General features: G+C 37.0%; 1 protein-coding gene across 2 annotated transcripts in view; it reads right to left on the reverse strand.

Annotated features, from left to right (window-relative positions):
• Positions 1-1,313: 1,313 nt before the first annotated feature.
• LOC107160646 (pregnancy zone protein-like) overlaps positions 1,314-20,577 on the reverse strand; it is a 43,422-nt gene continuing 24,158 nt past the window's right edge. For both annotated transcript variants that reach the window (XM_015507301.2, XM_015507300.2), the window contains 19 exons: positions 18,120-18,264; positions 17,435-17,663; positions 16,806-16,932; positions 16,536-16,657; positions 16,295-16,346; positions 13,288-13,371; positions 12,550-12,726; positions 12,198-12,285; positions 11,434-11,590; positions 10,502-10,576; positions 10,019-10,196; positions 9,397-9,617; positions 4,677-4,895; positions 4,373-4,503; positions 3,937-4,027; positions 3,347-3,415; positions 2,891-2,993; positions 2,077-2,118; positions 1,314-1,456 (listed from right to left, as the gene is read on the reverse strand). In XM_015507301.2, the coding sequence (XP_015362787.1) occupies positions 1,434-1,456; positions 2,077-2,118; positions 2,891-2,993; positions 3,347-3,415; positions 3,937-4,027; positions 4,373-4,503; positions 4,677-4,895; positions 9,397-9,617; positions 10,019-10,196; positions 10,502-10,576; positions 11,434-11,590; positions 12,198-12,285; positions 12,550-12,726; positions 13,288-13,371; positions 16,295-16,346; positions 16,536-16,657; positions 16,806-16,932; positions 17,435-17,663; positions 18,120-18,264 (2,333 nt within the window). In that variant the 3' untranslated portion in view covers positions 1,314-1,433. The remainder of the gene's footprint in view (positions 1,457-2,076; positions 2,119-2,890; positions 2,994-3,346; positions 3,416-3,936; positions 4,028-4,372; positions 4,504-4,676; positions 4,896-9,396; positions 9,618-10,018; positions 10,197-10,501; positions 10,577-11,433; positions 11,591-12,197; positions 12,286-12,549; positions 12,727-13,287; positions 13,372-16,294; positions 16,347-16,535; positions 16,658-16,805; positions 16,933-17,434; positions 17,664-18,119; positions 18,265-20,577) is intronic.

Below are 20,577 nucleotides of genomic sequence, written 5' to 3' on the forward strand. Positions count from 1 at the left end.
AGGGCAAGGAGTGTGACTGGCCCCTGGGCTATGCCACCCAAGATACAGGCCCTGACCAAATTCAGACTCAGGGAGGTGAGAGGTCTGGTTCTCTGGGTTGGCTCTTCCTGTAGCAGATGGAGAATGTGGTGTGTAGGGTATGTTTAATGGAGGCTCCTTGTCCCACTGAGGAAACAGATTCCTTTTGGTGGTAGAGGTCTCCTTTGGCCCCACAAAGGGCTCCTGGCTGCATCTCCTGTCTTGTATATTTAAGTGAGGTTTGTGGGGGAAGTACCCATTCACTGTAGCTGCTGGAAGGCCCTGGGCATCATGCTGTCAGGAGTTAGCTTTGTCCTCAGCACCAGTCACTTCTGTACCTTGGTTCAGGCTGCTGTGAGCATGGGGCCCAGGGATAGGGAATGACTAATGGGCCTGGAGGGATTCAGATCCTCTGCTGATGCCAGGTTGGTACATGGGAGCAAGATAGACCATCCTGGGCATAGGTGTTTCTTGGTCTTTTCATGTGGATGGCAGGAGAGCTTCCTGAGGAGGAGGAGAAAAGTTGGGCCTGCAAAGGACAAGGCTACTTTCCCCAGAGTGAGGGGTGAGTTATGAACCCAATGCCTGAGAAGTTCCGTCTTCCTTGTGCTTGTTCCACACCTAGTCAGGGGTCCACAGAGCCAGTCTGAAGCTGACCAGGACTGGGTCAATAGCCACCAAGAAGCCTCAGAGTTCACCATCTGGGAGACCAACACAGTGTTCATTTAGGACCTGGAACACCCTTGGCAATTCTTAAGCTTAGAGGAGGAGGAAGGAGCTGGTCTTGGCCTCTTGAGTTCCCTGTCTAAGCCCCAGTGGGGAGGGATGTCCATCCTCAGCATTTAGAAAATAAGCCTTGTCTTTCCCCCTTTCCCTTTCAGGCTTTGTCCCAGGCCTCCCTGAGAAGTGTGTGCATACCACCTACCTGCCATATGATTACTTCTTTAGAGGGCCAGCCTGGGCTCAGCAGACACAGGTGAGCACCTTGACCAGGTGGAACATTCTGTTTTGTGCCTGCATGAGGTACCTTCCATTTGAGATGAAAAGGGACATCTTGGTTGTTCTAAACTGTGAATGCTGGGGAGAGGCTGCTGGGGGAGATGTTAGGGTAGGGTTTGTCCAGTCCTGGACTTTTTGTTCACCAGAACTTTGGGGATTAGTTTTCCAACATATGCAATTTAGTGGGCAAACCTCCAAACCATAGCAGAATAAGGCACAGGATAATAGATCTATTTTAGCTTGAATGTCTGAAATTATGATGGGGAATAATCAGAAGAATGCAAGAACAGAAAAGATAGAGTTGTCATAAATTTATGTGACATATAAATTTTATGTGTTTCCAATTCCTTTCCCTTTTTAAAGTCTTTGTTCTTTATTTCTAAGGATTTTCTGATTAAATCCATAAGTTTCCATTTTCAAGCATTTCCTTGTTCAGATTCTAAAAAGTAAAAGAATATGCAGAAATATTAAAGAAAATATTTGACCTACTAAAAGAACATTTTTATATTCAATTATAAATATAGAAATTTAATAACCCGATCATTTTAAATGATAGGTTTGTCCTCAGTTTTTATGTATTTTAAAACAGAAAACTAAAGGTGACAGAAATTTTGACATAGTATAATATTGTCAAAGTTGGACCCTGTTAATCAGCCTAAGAGAAGGTATTATAGATTGCATCTCTCATGCTATATGGATAATTAGAGAGACACATTTCTGAGCCTTAATTATATATATATTCAGAAATATCCTAGATAGGTGTGGGTGAATACTTGGAAGAGAATGTAAACTAAATAATAGACATTTTAGTTTTTATATGTGGCAAATTCTTGAACTTATCTAGAAGCAATCATTTTAGAAACCAGTAATTATATTTTACTTGAACTTTTTAATTGAGAATTTCTATAATATGTATGGTTTAGTTCAATTCATAAAGATACATAGGATTTTATAATATGGAAATGACACACTCATCTTAAGCAGCAGCCTTATGTGGAGAATTGAGGCACCTATTCATTTTCTTTAAATTGGCATTAGGTTTTACTATTTATACTGTACCAGCACTGCAAGGGACACTGTATTCTTCAATAGTGTATTCATCTGAAACACAAAAATGATCCTACAATAAGCAATTAATTAACAATTAACAAACCTATAAGCTAAGTAAATAGACATAAAATATACCCACAGAACCAATGAAAATAATTCTGTACTAAGCTGTTTGGGATTGGGGAAAGAGACCAAGAGAACTAAGCTCTTGGGCACAGAACTGAGGGCTGGTGATATGGATGGTGTGCTTGTGTGCCACTACAGCACTGGGGACAGTCAATTCCCACAGATGCGTCTTCCCCAGTGGAATTATGCCTTCCTCTATGAACCTGTCTTAAACTAAAAAGGAGATAAGTCTTAACAGTAGCAGCATGTTCTGGTGCTGGTAAATCTTGACTTTAAAGTTATGAGGAAATGGAAGAATTTCTTAATGTATTACAAAATTCCCCAAATTGTGTGAGACTGTCCAAAGCAAACCAAAACATTCAATTTTAGATCTTATTTTATACATCAATATTGAGATGTAGTTTTTAAGTTATTGCTACTTTTCTTATCTTTCTAGAATAATTTGGTCCAAGACAGCAACTTTAGAGGGAAGTGTAGAGAGAACTGATTATCTCTACTTTATGATCAGTTTATAATAATGACTCAAAAACTTACTTACGGAGCAAATATGAGGTTAATATACAGGGACATGATTTTTTAGTGACCAAAACTTGCCTTTTCTTCCAGTGAAATATCTTGGAGTTTCATATCAGTTAATGCAACTGTTTATGGTGTTAGTTTTTTGTATCAAAGCTCAGCATATGTAAATCTCACTCACCTGTCTCATAATAATCATAGGCTTTTACTATAGCTGGTTTTAAATTCTTTACTTGCATGTCTTGTTCCACCAAGAAGGAGAAACTCAGGGCTTGATTGGTTAGCTGGAGAGAGGAGAAATGAATTGGGATCAAAGATTAGCTTTTTTACTGGTTAACATCTCCTTTTCTTAAAATATTATCAAATACCATAACTGTACTTATATCCCTATCAAAACCTAAGAGAGAATGGGGAATTTTGTGACTTTCTTAACATACCCAATGACAAAAAAAGGACAAAATTTCTGTGGGCAATCAAATGGAGCAAAGTGAACCTCACTGACCAGTTGTCCCATTTCCCTTTGTGACTCTTTTGTCCTTCCTCATTGTGTATGTGAAAAGCATTATTTGGAGTCTGGATAGACTTATTAAAACTTCTATTAGTTTTACAGACCTAGCAGAGTCTTATGAAGTCTTACCTTCCTAAGGTAGATTAGGACATGATTGGTGCTCACTTCAGTCCTTTGAATCTCAGGCTGTTCTTGAAGCTATGGACAAAGGGGATAAGCCAGAAACATGGAGTGAAGAAATTCTATACCGAGAGCAGTTTTTAGGTATTTATCATCAAAATGAGTTCTCTGAAGCATTCAAATTACTACTTTTTATTTCTTCAGGAATAACAATAATGATAATATTTATTGATCCTATTACTCTCATATATTGATCCTATTACTCTCATACATATGATATACCTATAGGATATAAATGTATATTCGATATATATGTGATAGTTATACATACACTTATATACCCTCTTTTTTTCTTTTTGTGTAGTTGGAAGGTAACTCAGTATCTCTGCGCATACCTAGATGTCTAAGCCTTCTAGAACATTATTTATCATGTTTATGACTTTTACCTTAACTGACATCATATAATCTTCTGACCTACACTAAAACTGTGGGAATATACTTTAGAGAGGCAAGATCCAGGACATTAGTAAAATCAAATTGACAGTGTAAATATCACATTTTATTATGGGATTGCTATCTGTAAGACATTTTGGATTTACCTTTTTCACTGATGGTTTCACAGGTATGAAACCTGATATCATCTTCACATCCACAATAACCATGTTGGAGTTGGGTCTTTCACCAGCATAACTATGAAGTAAGGCAGAGTGATAAAACTTCAAATAAAATTCCTTGGAATTGATTGAAGATAGAAGTCTCACCTTGTTTATTTGTACCACTCAGTTTCTCTACCTACTGTATCTGTGTTATTGTTCTTTGAAAAACCCACCCTTGTCAATTCTACTCTTCAGTTAGGGCAATATATTATTAAGGTTAAGGCTTTTCAGTAAGGGTGAAGAAAATTTTCTTATAAATAAATACTACAAGACTTCCATACTCATTACATAATTAATTTGGACAATAGAGTTCCCCCAATACAAGGAAAGAAAAGTTTTCATATTCTACAAAAAAGTCTAGTTGTGATTTAGGGTTTACCTAATGTTGATATGAATCTGGAATTTCCTGTGAGCATCTACTCCATCACAATTTTTGGGATGAGAATCAACATGCAGAGTGAAGGGATCTTTCCCTTCTTTCTTGGGAAGGATGTTATATCTTAGTGAAGTCTTTAAAAAAAAAAAAAGGGAAATACTTCATCTTTGCACACAAAAAAATTTAACAATCACTTTCAAATAATTCATTTCTATTGTTAGCACACATTTCCTATTTTAACATTCAGAATTTACCCTTGAGACTTTCTCTCCCATTTGCAGCATCCCTTACACCATGGCAGTCTCACCTGGAGGTACACACATCCTGACCCCAACACTGTGGTGTCGTAATCCTCTGGAATCTCAGGCAGCATGACCTCCTGCAGCAGCAGGCGATTGTCATCATCTATGTGGAATTCTTCAGAGAATGTGTTAGAAGATTTGACAGTGACTGAAACTGCCTTCTTACTTTTTGTGAAAGTTGCTGCTCCATATTTGGAGAGTGCTTGGAGAGCTACCACTGTATCCTGAAAAAAAGATGGGTACAAAAATCACAGAAGAGGAGGTAGCTAAATCACACTAAATGTAAACCATATCAAATTTATACTCATTCAGGATTATTTAGTAATAAAAACAATTCATTAATACAATCTAAATTCAGTTCAAATCTAGATTTTAATGATGAACCATTCTAGGTACATTGGAAAAAATAAATATTTTTTTTCATTGTAGTAGCTTACAATACACATATAGCAATAAGACTCAACTATCTGACATAATAAAAGGCTATTTCAATAATTTATAAATTCATGTAGCAATATTTGTTCAAAAATTCAGAAAAGGCAGAAGAAAATGTGGGCTAGAACAGTAAAAGAAGACTGATGAAGGTGAGAAATGATACCCCTGAATATTAAGGAACATTTCTGTAGACAGACAGAAGCATCAGGGAGTGCCAGGAAGGGTTTAAGACAAGACATGGAAATGGAAGTGAGCCGATTCCAGAAAACCAAAGGGCTCTGCCTACTTGGATTTGTGCATTTATGATTACTAGGGATGGGAGATATTTGGGGTGAAACATTAAATAATTTTATCAGGATGTTCTCAAGATGAAAGAATAGAGGAGACTGCTTTCCTGGTTTCTCCGTGGAATGAAATAAAAAAAGCAGACAGGTCGCTTCTCAGCAAAATGTGTGAACAAAAAGATGTTGGAGACTTTACTGGAATTTAAAGCTTAACACTGAATGCAGATCAGGGACACAGGAGGTTGCATGTAATAAAATAAGAAATCCTCAGTGGCCCAGAGAGACTGGAAGCACCAGCCAGAGAGTTCCCTCCATGAGCATAATGAAGAGGTAAGGGAATTAAAGGAACCTGTGTTTTTAGGGAAGTCTAAAGCATGTCTGGATACGGAGTGTTTAGAGATCAAGGACATTGCCCAACAAACCTGAAAGACATGCTTCACAATATCTTTGTGCAGGGAAAGAAGCTGCCATCTATCCAGGTGGCATTCTCAGGACACAGGAAGGAATAATTTTGCAGCCACTGCCCAGGGACTGGCAGCTGAGAGGGCCATTTCCTGGAAAACCCAAGTTTGGCCTGAAATATAAGCCCAGTACACACACATTGCTTGACATAGAGTGTGCTTAAGTGACCAGGTGAAAATCAGATGTGGAAAGAGGTTTACACAGGGGACATCTGGTTGTGGAAACCCACCTGGCTCTACCTCCTCTCAACTAATCCAACTGCTTGTGGGACCAGCTGGGAGAGATGCATCTGGCCAGGAACTTAGAAGGGTACAGGTGGGAGAGATTGTTTGGAGGACTGAACCTGAGACCAGGAAACTTGGGGTGCAAAGGTGACACAATAGACTAAGAATTGGTACCCACCACACTGGAAATACCTTGGGTCCAGTCTTTAAGCATGAACCAGCAAGTACTGGGTGCTGAAGGTGCACTGATTTAAAATCTCCAAATAAATTGGCATTCAGAAAAGAGCATGGAGCCCACTTTAGCCTAAACCTCACCTCCAGGAATTCTGCCTACAGGATTACTTCTCTCACTCCAGAAATCCAGAGGGTGGAGCATCATGCCCCAGATGGTCCCACCTAAAACTGCTGAGAAGAGAAATTAAGAATCTTTTGAACCCTAATGGAAAGAAGTTTTTAACTTTTCATCAAGAAAATTTTCATCAGATCATTTCTGTTTATTGTGATAATTAACATTGTAGACATCATAGTAGGAACTATTTGGTTTAATGCTATATATTCTTTTCATTGCTTATTGTTATTATTTGTCTCCCCCTAAATAGTGAGGTACTGGAAACTTTCAGGAACACTATAATTCCACAGAGTAGAAACTCTATTGCCTCCGATCCATACTGTTAGATGGTAGAAATACAAACAATATGAAAAAGCAAGGGAACAAATGTCCCCAAACAAACCAAGGTATTCCAATAACAGAATCCATGGACACCCAAGTGGAAGAAATGCCAGAGAAGGAGTTTAGAATGTACACAGTTAACTGGTCTGCAAAGTAAAGGAATATTTAAGAAATAAAATCAGAGATAAATACAGAAAGGGAAAGGTCACTTCAATAAAGAAGCAGAGATATTGATAAAAATACAACAGGCAGAAATCCTTGAAATGAAGGAAACAATAAACCAAATTAAAAATACAATAAAAAGCATCACCAACAGTCTAGACCACTTGGAAGACAGAATCTCAGGTAATGAAGAAAAAATATATAATCTTGAAAATAGAGTTGACCATGGAGAGAAGAGAAGATGTTAAGAAACCAGGAATAGAATTTCCAAGAACTATGGGATAACATGAAAAGAACAAATTTAACATTTATCAGGATAGATGAAGACACAGAGATACAAACCAAAAGAATGCACAATCTTTTCAATGGAATAATATGAGAAAATTTCCCAAACCTAAAGAATGAAATGGAAAACAAATACAAGAGGCTTACAGGATCCTAAATGTACAAAATTAGAACAGACCAAACCAAGTGACATTATAATGAAAATGCCTAACATTAGGAATAAAGATAGAATTTTAAAGGCTGTGAGAGAAAAATATCAGATTATGTACTGGGGAAACCAATTTGGATCTCAGTTGATTTCTCAACCCAGACCCTCAAAGCTAAGAGGTCCTGGAATGATATATAACAAGCTCTGAAAAAAAAATGTATGCCAACCAAGAATCCTATAGCCAGCAAAATTAAGCTTCACATTTGATAATGAAATAAGAGCCTTCCATGACAAACAAAAGTTAAAAGAATTTGAAACTAGGAAGTCTGTACTACAGAACATTCTCAACAAAATATTTCATGGAAATTAAATGAAAAAAAAAGTGAAAACCAGCAAAGGGAGGAACTATACTAAAGGAATAGTCAATCAAAGAAGAAACTAATTAAAAACAAACCCAAAAAACCAGGAAATAGCTCAATTAAAACCCTGAACATTAATGGCCTCAACTCATTGATCAAAAGACATAGACTGAAAGATTGGATTAAAAAACAAGACCCAACAATACACTGTCTCCAAGAGACTTACCTCATAGGCAAAGACATTCACAGACTGAAGGTGAAAGGGTGGGAAAAGACATATCATTTACATGGATCATGTAAACAAGCAGGGGTTTCTATCCTCATATCAAATAAAGTGAACTTTAATCCAAAGTTAATCAGAAGGGACAAAGAAGCCCATTCTGTACTGCTTAAGGGGAATTATACATCAACAAGACATAACAGTTGTAAATACTTATGCCTCAAATAATGGTGCATCTATGTACATCAGACAAACCCTTTTCAATTTCAAGAATCAAATAGACCACAACACATACTGGGTAACTACTGGATAACTTTAACATGCCTCTGTCACCACTGGATAGATCTTCCAAATAAAAACTAAATAAAGAAGCTATAGAAGTAAAACATATAATTGAGAATTTAGACTTAACAGACATATATAGAATATTTCATTCATTAATGACTGCATACACTTTCTTCTCAGTAACATATGAATCCTTCTCTAATACAGACCATGTTATGTATGATATCACATAGGTTGGCACACAATTTTAATGTTACCTTAATATATTTTTAACTACTATAGGGTTATTTTGATAGCTCCTTTTCCATTGAAATTGATTTTTATGTTCTTTATTTTTTCTTGATTAGACTTATTTGGTTTTTATCAAATTTTAGTTATATAATTTCTTCTATATTTCATATATTTTTGCTTTTATTCTTATTTTTTCTTTCCTACTACACAACTTGAAAATAATTTGATTGTAAATTTAGCTTTCTGATACAAGTACTTTAAGTTATAAATGTTCATCTGAGTACTGTTTCATTCCACAGGTCCTGATATTTTAAGCTTTATTATCACTTAGTTCAAAGCACTTTTTATTTACTTTTCTTGTGCTTTCTTTCTTGACCTCTGAGATATTTATAAATGTATCATTTAATTTTGAAATAGTTGATATGTGGGGGTAGGGTTCCAAGTATCTTTAGGTGATTGATTTCTAATGTAATAAATCATGCAGAAACACTGTCTGCATGGTTTCAAATTTTAAAAGTAATGGAAATGCTTTTTATATTGATTGTATCGGTTACATACATGTCAAAACTGATCAAATTGCATACTGCAAATATGTGCAGTTTATTTTAATTTAATTTTACCTCAATAAAGCTATGGGAAAATATTAGATAATTTTAGATTTTGGATGAAAAATAGATTTATTTTTTCAGGGAAATAATCCCATGAAAGCATTGCTAACCATGAAAGATTTGACTAACCTGTGCTCTCAGGGTCTACTAGGGAGAGAAGAAATGAAAGGCTAGAAGACAGGTAGAACATTAATTCATATATAGAAGAAACAGGCTGGAATTTGTCTGATGGTGGAGGAACGGAGAAAATATAAGTTATAAATACTAACATACTTATTTAACTCTTAAAATATGGTTGTGTCATCCCATGTGTTAACTTATTTATTTTCCCTCCCATGGTCACTCCACAGACCTGAGTGGAGGTGAATCCTCCAAAGGGATTTTGTTGCTTGATGATCCATTTCACAATACGTGATGCCACAGACAGGTCCTCTGAAGATGGAGTGGGCTGGGTGGTGAGATAAGCAAGGAGAACATATGATGTCATCTCCACCTCAGCAGAAGGTGCCCGAGGTTGATAGAGTGTCTTAACTTCTTGGGGGCTCCCAGGACGTTGCCAGTGCATTGAATCCTCTTTGAAATGAAAAGGACAGAATCTTCATCTTAGAGAATGGTTTAAAATCTAATCCATAAGCAATAATTATAGTTAGTGTTCCCTGAAAAATTGATACAAATGAAGTGAAAGTCTTAAATAGTCACCATCAGGCAAATCTTTGCCAAAAAAGTAAATTAAGCTTCTAGACAATCACATGGACTCTGTGTCTATATACTTGTATTAGAAGTTGAGTTGCATAAATTTGATAATGTATGTATTGATAAAATAGTCCATGTTTCCCAAGATTTAAGTGTTGTATAAAATTTAATTATTCATCATAATGAAAGTAGCATGATGGGTGTGAGCTCAGTAGAGGTACTCTCCCACATTTTGATCAGTAGTGATTGTTAGAAGTAAATTTTGCAGTAACAGCTCTTACCTTCTTTCACAGCCTCTCTGCCTAGGGATTCAAGCAGTTCACTCCGCCTGGCCTGTTGTCCTGCTAGGGCAAAGGCATAGGCCAATAATGCCTTGGTATACACATGAATTCCTTGGGTCTCTGAAATGGAGCCCCAGGCTGTTTCCAAACAGAATAGAGCATTACGGACAACATTATGCTGTAAAGATGAAAGGTGATCCTTAAGTAGCAGAACCAGGCTCATGAACTGTCCCCATGCTAACCCCAGATTAAAAACGTCAATGTGTCTATGCAACATTAGAATTACCAGAGAATGAATTAGCTTCCCCTAATTATATCTTCCCCTGTAGCTTCCCAAAGGAACTAATTCTTTATATTCCAGAGAAATATACCAAAATTAAATATCATGAAAATCACAATTAATTTCCCTCAGGGAGTCATGGTTATGTGATTTTTTATTTCTTATATTCATGAAGGAGGTGTAGGGAAGGGGCTTGTACATACAGTGGCAGGCAGTGGCATCTCCAGCAGAGCAATGGTGATGTAGGCAGAGAGTGTCACCTCATCATCTACCCCACCCTGGAAGGATCAGAGGCAACAGTCTCAAACACTACAACATTAATCAGCCAGTGTCTGCTAGCTCTCTCTCATTTTGCATTTGATGTCTTCCCTAGATAGGTTTTGTTTGTTTGTTTTGCATTGTTGATTTCTCCCATTCTACCTTATATCTAAAATATCGAAGTCTGTCCCAACTCACCTTTCCTCACTTTTAATTATATACTACATTTGATTTCTTTTCCATATTTTTGATTGGTTCATTATAGTTGTACATAATGTTGGGTTTTGCTGCTACATATGCATACATGCACACACTATAATTATATAATTTGACCATATCACTCTCCAGCACTTCCTCACCTCCATTCCTTCCTCCCACCCCTTTGGTCCCTTTCCACTACTGATCTCTTTTGATTTTTCCTGAGATCCTCTCAATCTTTCTTTTCCTTTTTACTCTCTAACTTCTGCACATGAGATAAAACAAATGATCTTTGACCTTCTGAAATTGATTTATTTTTGCTTAACATTATGGTCTCTAGATTCACTCATTTTCCTGCAAATGTCATAATTTCATTTTTCTTTATGGGTGAATAAAACTCCATTGCATATATCTACCACATTTTCTTTATTCATTCATCCACTGATGGATACCTAGATATCCATCCTAGGCTGGTTCTGTAGTTTGGCTATTGTGAATTGTGCAGATATAAACATGGATAAATTCTATTTTTTTAAACCTCCATTTTCATTAAAAACTACTATGAATATATTGATAGATTTTAAAGTTAATATAATGAGGACTGAAAGACTCAACAGGAGCATCAATCCCTCCTACATATCACAATCCTCAGGAATCAGAACAAAAGGGAAGGTGTCACCTTAATAGCATTGTTTAGCAGTGATCCAGAGAGTTGGAAACAGCCATTTTCCTTTTGTTTCTGTGAGAGCCAGGTGAGAGCATCTGTGATGTGTGATTTCTCCACAAAGATGTATGACTGAGCTTGAGCGAAGGACTTGAGCACAAATGCAGTGAGCCTGTCCAGCAAAAGATATGAAGATATAAAAACATCTCACCTTTGAAGCTCACTTCATTCACTGCCTGCAGATACAGACCATCACAATGCAATGGAGGAAATAATAGAAGAGAAAGGATGGGGAAAATGATACTTGAGGGTTGGGTATTCTCTAGTCTATCAAATGTCTGGATCTCTCTTTTTTGCTCTCTCAATTTTATTGGTTTCTCTACAATTGATGCTATTCTTCACTCTTTTCTCAAGAAGGCTTTGTTGGAACCTCCAAGCCTCCCATCAACACTGAGTTTCCCAAATGACTTCTCTTGATTTTATTCTACCTCAGTCTCTTTCCAGGCTCTCCCTCCTCTCCTTCTAATGTGCAGTGTAGAAGCTTCATCCTCTGTTCTTTTACATGATAATACTCTCTTGATTTTCTATTATTATGTATCCTCACTTTACCATTATTTGCTGTGCTATCAGAGCAGGTGAATTTTCAGAGATTAACTAGTAGGGACAATTATTAAAGGTTAACAATCTTCCATGAAAGAACTCCAGGCATCAGAGAAGCTATCTTTAGAATCCTGAAATGTCAAGGATCAGCAGAGAGCATGTGGAGATAATTATCTTACCAAGTGTTTCCCTGTCTTGTACCATCATACTCTCCAAAGGTGCTGTATGAACCATCTCTGTGCTTATAATTCAACTGCCTTTGATACCCTGAAGAGAAATTTTTCATAGATGTATGAAATAGCAGAGACATTGAAAATTTAGTGGTTTTTTTTCTTAATATTATTGAAGAATCATAGGGAAACTATTATTTTGCTAAGATGTCTCCAAGAATTGATGGTACCATTACATTTTCTTATTGGAAATCACAGCAATGACAACTATCAAACCTTAGCCAAGGAGATACTGATTTGAGTTCACCACAAGATATTTAGGAGGTCCATTAACATTTCTTCTTTTGAGGTAATCTCTTACCACTGACAAGGTAGCTGATGGCTTTGGACTTGATCTTCTCTGTCAGCTGTTGTGTCTCATTCAGATAATTCAGGACATAGATGTTAGGGACAAAAAGAACCATATTTTGTTCTCCACAACCATAGGGCATCCTTAGAAGATTCTGGAGGTTGTGCATTGCAGAGCCTAGTATATCTCCTGGTGAATGAAATTCATAAAAAAAGAAAATCAGAGGAACACAGAAATGGTTTGTGATGGCCTAGGAAAATAGAAGACTAGATAACTGAGATGCTACAGTAATTAAGGAGGGAAGAACCAGAAAGCACAAAAGGTGAGAAAGAAGAATGAAAGAAAAGCAAAAAGTGAGAAAACAGATTTTGTTTCTAGGATGTTTAAGAAAGCAGGGAAGAAACTGAATGGCAGGTGACAACACCTTTTCTGAAGGACCATGCGTCTTGTAAAATGGAACTACTAACCATTTCAAAATCCACTAGGAAGCATCGCCACCTAGCAAACCACTTGAAGATGAGGGTTCAGAACTGTGACCCTCCTTACGTTTTAGACTATATCCAGGTATCCCATGTCACACAACATTCATTGAACCCCCTTTTCTAACTGATACATAGTGCAATCCTTAGCTTAGTGTTCTTTTTTTTTATCCAATACTGAGTGTCAGTGATTTTATTAATCCTGGGTAGTGAGCCCATGCACTAGAATTGTGGAGAGAGACAGCTGTTTCTGTTGGTCTGAGAGACTCACCCAAAACTGAATATGTTGCCCTGGCAGATCCTTCAACCACATTTAAAGGAACTCTCAGTGACATCTTTTCAGACACTCCAGTATCTAATGAAAGAAGATAAACATATAAGGGAGGGGCAAATGAGAGAAGTGTTCTGTTTTTGTTATAAATCTTTTTCTTCTACATGATCCAGATTCAACTTTTTATTTCTCTCACACATGATATCATATTTTTGATGCAATTCAAGTTTCTTCTAAAGTCATGATTAATCTCTTAGAAAAATTAATCATATATAATAAATCATAATGTAACCACACTAATCATATATATTTGTGCTAATTTTTTATGGCATTTCTTACAAGTATGGACCTTAAGATATAATTATTGCCTTCCTTTCATGGATGATTTTAATTTCTACTATTGTTAGTGCTTTTACATAATCACATTTGTTCTATAAATATGTATTGTGTGTTATGTACCAAGTTTTCTTTTAAGTGTAGTGATATAATAATTTTTTAAAATGAATTTCCTGAACTTCTGGAGTAAGGTAAATAAGCAAGGACATGTGTAGTATGATAGAGGTTGATAGGTGTTATGGAAAAAATTAGAAGAGGACAGAGGTTTATCTGGTGAGCTAGTCAACCATGTCTAATCAGAAAATGAAAGGTGTGGGGAGAGAGGCGGGCTCCCTATTGAAAGGCTCATTGGTAAATGTCATATGTGAGCAGACACCATAATTAAAGCAGCGAGTAATATTTAGAGATACCTGGGGAAAGGTACTTCCAGAACAAAGGAACCAAAACTAAACCTACTTTAGGGATTGGAGCATCCTAGATGTATTCCAAGAGGACAGAGTGGGCCAGTGTGACTGGAGTGGAGTGAGCAAGGGGGAAATTAGTAGGATATGAAGTCACAGATGAGGTGAGGCTTTATAGGTGCCATTAAAGATTCAGGCTTCAACACTGAGGAACATTGAAAACCCCTGAAGGGTTTGGGTAGAGGAAAGACATGATCTGAGTGGTCTGATATATGATTTAAAGGATCCCTTTGCTGTAGTGAAACAAGGGGAGATGATCAGGAGAGCAGTGAGGAAGTTATTGAGATAGGCCAGGGAAGAAAAGACTAGAGAGAAGTGCCCATGATGAGAAGTGGGCAGATTTCAGATGTTACTTGAAGGTGGAGCTCACTAGATTAGTGAATGGATTGGATGTGGAGTGGAAGAGAACATAAACAAGGAGAACTCTAAAAATTTTGACCCTAGAAAGTAGAAAATTAAATTTCCATCACTTGAAATGGAGAGAACTATGGGTTAAGCAAGATTATGGGGATGAGCAGAGCTTCTGTTTTTTAAACATGCTATTAGACCTGCATGCCCATAAGTGCAGATAATAAGTGGGCAATGGTAATCATGGCTTTGAGTTCAGGAAGGAGATGTGCACCAAAATGTCAATTTTATGGTCTCTATCACATAGTTGATACTAAAGCTACAAACCTAGAGGTGATTGACAAATGATGGTCTGAATTAACATTGTGCAAATGTGATGTGTATTCAGTAGGAACTATACACATTGTGGATTTGAGTTTTGATCTTTTCCTGGAGTAGCAATATGCAATATGATACTTTCTGGTAATTCTGGGCCATGACAGTGAGCACAGCTCCCCGCCAGACATGGGATCATGATGGTGAAAATAGACACCCTACATTGTACTGTCTGCTAAATTAGGATGTTGGGTCAGGTGCACAAAACACATATTTTTGGGGGGAGGTACCAGAGATTGAACTCAAGGGCACTTCACCATTGAGCCACATTCCCCAGCCCTATTTTGCATTTTTTATTTAGAGGCAGGTTTTCACTGAGTTGCTTAGCTTCTTGCCATTTTTAAGGCTGGCTTTGAACTCTTATCTTCCTGCCTCTGCCTCCCAAGCAGCTGGGATTACAGTTGTGTATCACCACACCTGGCACAAAATGCATTTTTGACTCATCATGGTGTTTTCAATTTATGGTGAGTTTCTTGAACTGTAATCTCATAATAAGTTAAGGGGCATCTGCATAGAGAACAGATGTGTAGATGGTGCATTGTCTTCAAAATGATACTAGATGGCACAGAATTAAATTTTTAGTGGTAGTTATTTTTATATGATTACAATTAATGATATTAGTAAAATTCTGATTTTTATACATGTAAATTTCATAGAATTCCCCATGAAATTAAGAGTTTTACACAAATATGAGGACATTTAAGCTACTAGTTTAAAAATAAATAGTAGTAATAATAAATGATAGCAAATACAACAAATAATATTAAATGTCATGCCAATATTTCAATATTTTGAATACAGTTTCAGGAGAAGTTTGTAAAACACAGATATATTAGAAAAATTTATTTTCTGGGTCAACAACTTTAGTCCTTATTATTAGCCAACAGCTTTAAGGCAAGTCTTTTCGATTCTCTGTGTCTTTTGCCTTTATCCCTAAAATATGGCAATAATAATAACACCCTCCAAATGTTTTCTCTCATGAGTGGATGCTGATCCATAATGGGGAGCATAGGAAAAATGGAGGAATTTTGATTGGGTAAAGGAGAGTGAGAGAAGAGGAGGAGGTATGGGGGCAGGAAAGATGGTGGAATGAGATAGACATTATTAACCTAGGTACATATATGACTGACTGCACATATGGTACGATGCTACATCGTGTACAGTCAGAGAAATGGAAAGTTGTGCTGCAATTGTGTACAATGAATCAAAATGCATTCTGCTGTCATATATACCTAATTAAAATACATAAATTAATTACTAAAAATTAATACCCTAATAATATTCATTTTTCGCTCCCCTGAGAAAATAGAGCCAATACCACATGATTTTTTTTTTAATCAGAAAATGGATGTCCCTTGTCAAATGTCTTTAGAGTTATTCACAGGAGAGTTTTTCAGAGGGAAGCATGCACCAATGGACATTTATTCCACAACTATATACTTTAATAAATGGCTTAACATGAGAATTTTATCTACTTTTATACTTGCCTGATGCACATAACAGTGTGTTGTAAGTTTCTTCTTTTTCTATTCCTTCAGGCTTTATATTGAAAATAAAAAAAATAAAAAACAAAGAATAAAAGTTCATTTCTCTAAAGTAGGGGAGAATGTATTTGTGAAAAATTGAGTTGTGGATACACACCTTTACTCTTGGAAATGAACAGAGTTCAGGCATAGTTAGATAATAATATATGATGAAGCTTTCAAGATAGGAAATATATTCACATACCTCAACTATTAAGGACTTTATCACAGTGTCCTTATGTACAAGTGTTGGGAATTCAGTCACCTCATTGCCACATGTTTCCTGAGACTGCAGGGCATCTGCAGTAGCTGTGAAATTCACCTTTCCTGAGGATTAAGGTTTTTAGGGAGTTAAACAGTTATTCTGTATTGAATGGTTTTCTTCCTCTTAACCAGTGTTGAATGAGGAGAAAAAGCATGTCTTGGGGTTTGAGGAGAAAGCAAATTATGGATTGTGAACAGCTGTAGCACTCACCCAGTGACTTTGGGATCACGGACCAAGACACAGTCTTCTGCCTATCTCCACAGACACAGTGAGATTTTTCATTATTCTCTTCTGAGACGGCCAGGAAAGCAGAAGAGACCTCCAGCTGCACTCTGACCTGCCCCCACACCCAAATGCAAGTTGGTGGCAGGACACGGGCAGAAGATCAATTGTAGGAAGAATAGCTTAGAGGGACAGTACATACCAGTCCAAAGGGTGTGAGACATTGTTTGAACAAGTAGATCCTATCTACTACCTTGCAGTTTGGGCATTTGCAATTAGGGAATTGAAAAACTTGCAGGAAAAAGGATAAATGCATCATGCCAAGGCATGAAAAAGACATTTCTTTAGAGTTAAAAAAATGAAGCAATCATGGGGAAACAGTATCTGGATTTTCGGAATAAATAAGAGGGGCCTCAGTGAAAATCGTCGTAGATTTTTGTAATCATAGTAGATTGGGCCTGCCAAGGTGGCTTTACTCACTTCCTTTCTGAAATTAGGTTCTGATTTCCTGGGGGTTCTGATTTCCTGGGGGATTCTCTAGGAGCCAAAGGCAATGATGATCATGGTAACCATGTGCCTTTTTTCATGTCCACTCACTTCCAGAAAGATGCATTTACCTGGATGCAGTGGGACAAATAGTTGGACACAGTGGCTTTGAGGGTGAAGATTTCTCCTCGCACCACAGAGTAGGGGAGAGTGAGTTCCAGGAAGAAGGGCTGGAAGACTTGAAGAGAGACCGTTGGGGAAAGACCAAGCCCTGTGGTTCCAGACAGACAGAGTGCACTGGCCTTCCACTCTGTGATGGTGTCAGGGATCTTCAGGGGCAACTCGCTCTGCCCTGACAAACTAATGAAGGGAAAGAGGATGGTGGTGAACAAATGTCATTTTTAGCTCAAGCCATCACTGATCCTAGAACCTGGTGACTCAGTAAACTTGTGAGCTTGACCTAAGGTTTAGCGACCAGTGAGTCTCTGGAGGTCTGGCACTTTCTCTCTTGTCCCTTCTTCCCTCCCTTTCTGCCACTCTCTTCCCTCCTCTTTCCTCTCTCCCTCCATCCCTTTCTATATTCTTTTCTTTTTCGTAGCAGAGAGGGTACCCTCCTGCTTTCTATTATTTTAGTTATCTCAGGAGAATTTTTTTTCATAGCATTGCTTATCTGTGAGTTAAATGAACTGTGAGCCTAAAATAGTTATCAGAGAAGAAAAGAGCAGAACTCAAAGGGTCAGGAACAAGGATAACAAGAGTCCTAGAGCAGGATTCAAATCCTGTCCTGAACTGAATGTCAGAGGACATGTGACTTACTCCAGGTCCACCAAGTCCCAGATCCAGGTCTCAGGGAAATACTTCCGGACTGTCTCTTTCACTTGTGTAGTTGGAAAGTCTGTCAGCATTGAGGAAGTCAACCTTGGAAGACTTCGCAGTCCAGAACGAAAGCCATCTGGTGTTGCTATGGGAAGACAGCACATAGGCCCCAATGTAAGCCTCATTTTCATCATTAATTTCTATTTTTGTGCATATGATACGGGGGATGAAACCCAGTAGTGTTTTACCAGTAGTGAGCTATATCACCAGCCCGATTTTTAAAAATTTTGACACAGGTTTCACAAAGTTGTGGAGGTTGGCCTTTGGCTTGAGATCCTCCTGCCTCCATCTCTGGAGTTGCTGAGATTGCAGGTTTGTGCCACGATGCTCAGCTTCATCATTAATTTCTTATGGTAGCTTATTTCTCGGGTGGAATAAGGCCATTTGTGCAAGGAATGTTTCTTCTTAGAATTATTTAGCCTTCCAAGTTGTTGCTTTGTTTTCTTACCTGTTTGTCCTGTAGAAAGTTTAGTCCCTATTGCTTGTTCAAATACAGTTTAGAGCTAAATATATTTTTCTCTATGAATAAAAGCAAATGTAGCTCTAAAATGATTTTTCAATTAATTAGGAAAAGATTAGAGTAATTTAATATATCAAATAATGCTGTTACACTGAAATGAACATCATGCTTTCCACTGGCAGTAACAATTGAACAAGAAAAATGGACATTAGCCTTTGCAAGATTTCAGAAATTACTTGTTGGTTGTTTGCTTGAACAGTGAATGAGATATAGAGATATAAATAGTAAATAATAGGACACAGTAATGTGTGTGTTACAGACACAAACACTCAAGAAAGAAAAGAGAATAGTTGGGTATGGTTGCCACATCTATAATCCCAGCTAATTGGGAGGCTGATAGAGGAGGATCACAAGTTCAAGGCCAGTCTCAGAAACTTAGTGAGGCTCTGTTTCAAAATAAAAAATAAAAAGCGCTGCATATGTAGTTCAGTGGTAGAGTGTCCCTGGGTTTGGTCTCTAGTACCAGAAAGAGGGAGACAGACAGGGAGAAGAGAATTGACTTCAGTTTTAGGAGAAAAGACTTTAACAAGGAGCAAGGTCATATGATCCTTAGTGGGTAGGAAGCTGAGGAGAATGGAGGGCATGCTAGTGAAAGAGGAGTACCCAGAGTGGCAGAGCTAGGAAGCAATAATTCAAAGAGTTTATGAAAAACTCCCCCTTCCAGAGAAGAATGTCTATTTTTGGGGAACTTTAACATCTCTGGGTAAATAGTAGATGTAATTATATAATAAGACACCATGAAGGTCAGGACAAATAAATTAGATCTGTTAAGGCAACAGTTCCTTAGCTTGATAAAAAAGATATTCCAGAGATCAGAATATATGTATAATTTTAAATATTATTTTATATATCTTTATTATAATGTTATTATACACTTGTATAGCTATATATACCTCTGATTTCTGGAATATCACTTTCGTAGTATAATTATATATTAATATATAATTATAAATATATATGTATAAAATAAGGTTTGGGTATGGTGTTGAAAGCCATAGCCACAGTCCCTTCTGAGAGTAGGGAGTGAGACATGATAACTATTTAAGGGCGATTAGCCTTTCACAGTATACGGGTTAGACTGAAGTGGAGAAAGACCAGAGACAAGGAAGGAAAGTTCACATGGCTTTTTAGTAATCTAATTATAAAACTATAAGGGATAGGAATGAGATGAGATGTAACTGAAAATGAAGAGGAAAGAATAAATAGGTGACAGATGCTGAAGGAAAACTTTGTTCAGAATATTTAGGATAATACTATGATGATGATACTCTGAATTTACAGGATTTTCTGCATCATTCCATTGACAGTCTTTTTTCTCTTAGATTTGAAAAGAAAATATGCATTTGATATTGAGGAAAAGTAAAATCAATTTATAGTGCAGTTCAGATTTCTTTTTCAGGAACATTCTATTACATGGAATAATAATTAGATTTTTTTTCGTTTTATGCTCTGAACACCTCAGTGAGTTTGGTGGTCATTCTGATTCTAGATATGAAGATACTGAGCCAGCAGAAGGTCACATGAATTTGTGGTATTTCAAAGTCATATTTATCATAGCAAATAAAGGGGAGATATTAAATTGTCCCTTTGTTCTAAGAAAACAATAATACTTATTCACTATACAGGATTTTCTTCTTGTTGAGGAAATTGTCTTATTCACTTCTTTGTTTATAATTAGATCTTTGACCCTTGTCTTCCCAAGAGGTTTTAGACCCCTGTCTAATATAGTAATTTTACTTATATTTGAATATGTTTTTTGTGTGTTTATTCTTTTTTAAAAAAAAGTCTTTATATTACCACACTCATTTTTTACTAGAGAATAAGATTAATAGACGTTCAAGCTTCCAGGGAGAGATCTATGAATGCCTGGTAACAGTA

Source organism: Marmota marmota, unplaced genomic scaffold (assembly GCF_001458135.2).
Source record: "Marmota marmota marmota unplaced genomic scaffold, marMar, whole genome shotgun sequence".
Lineage (NCBI taxonomy): Eukaryota > Metazoa > Chordata > Mammalia > Rodentia > Sciuridae > Marmota > Marmota marmota.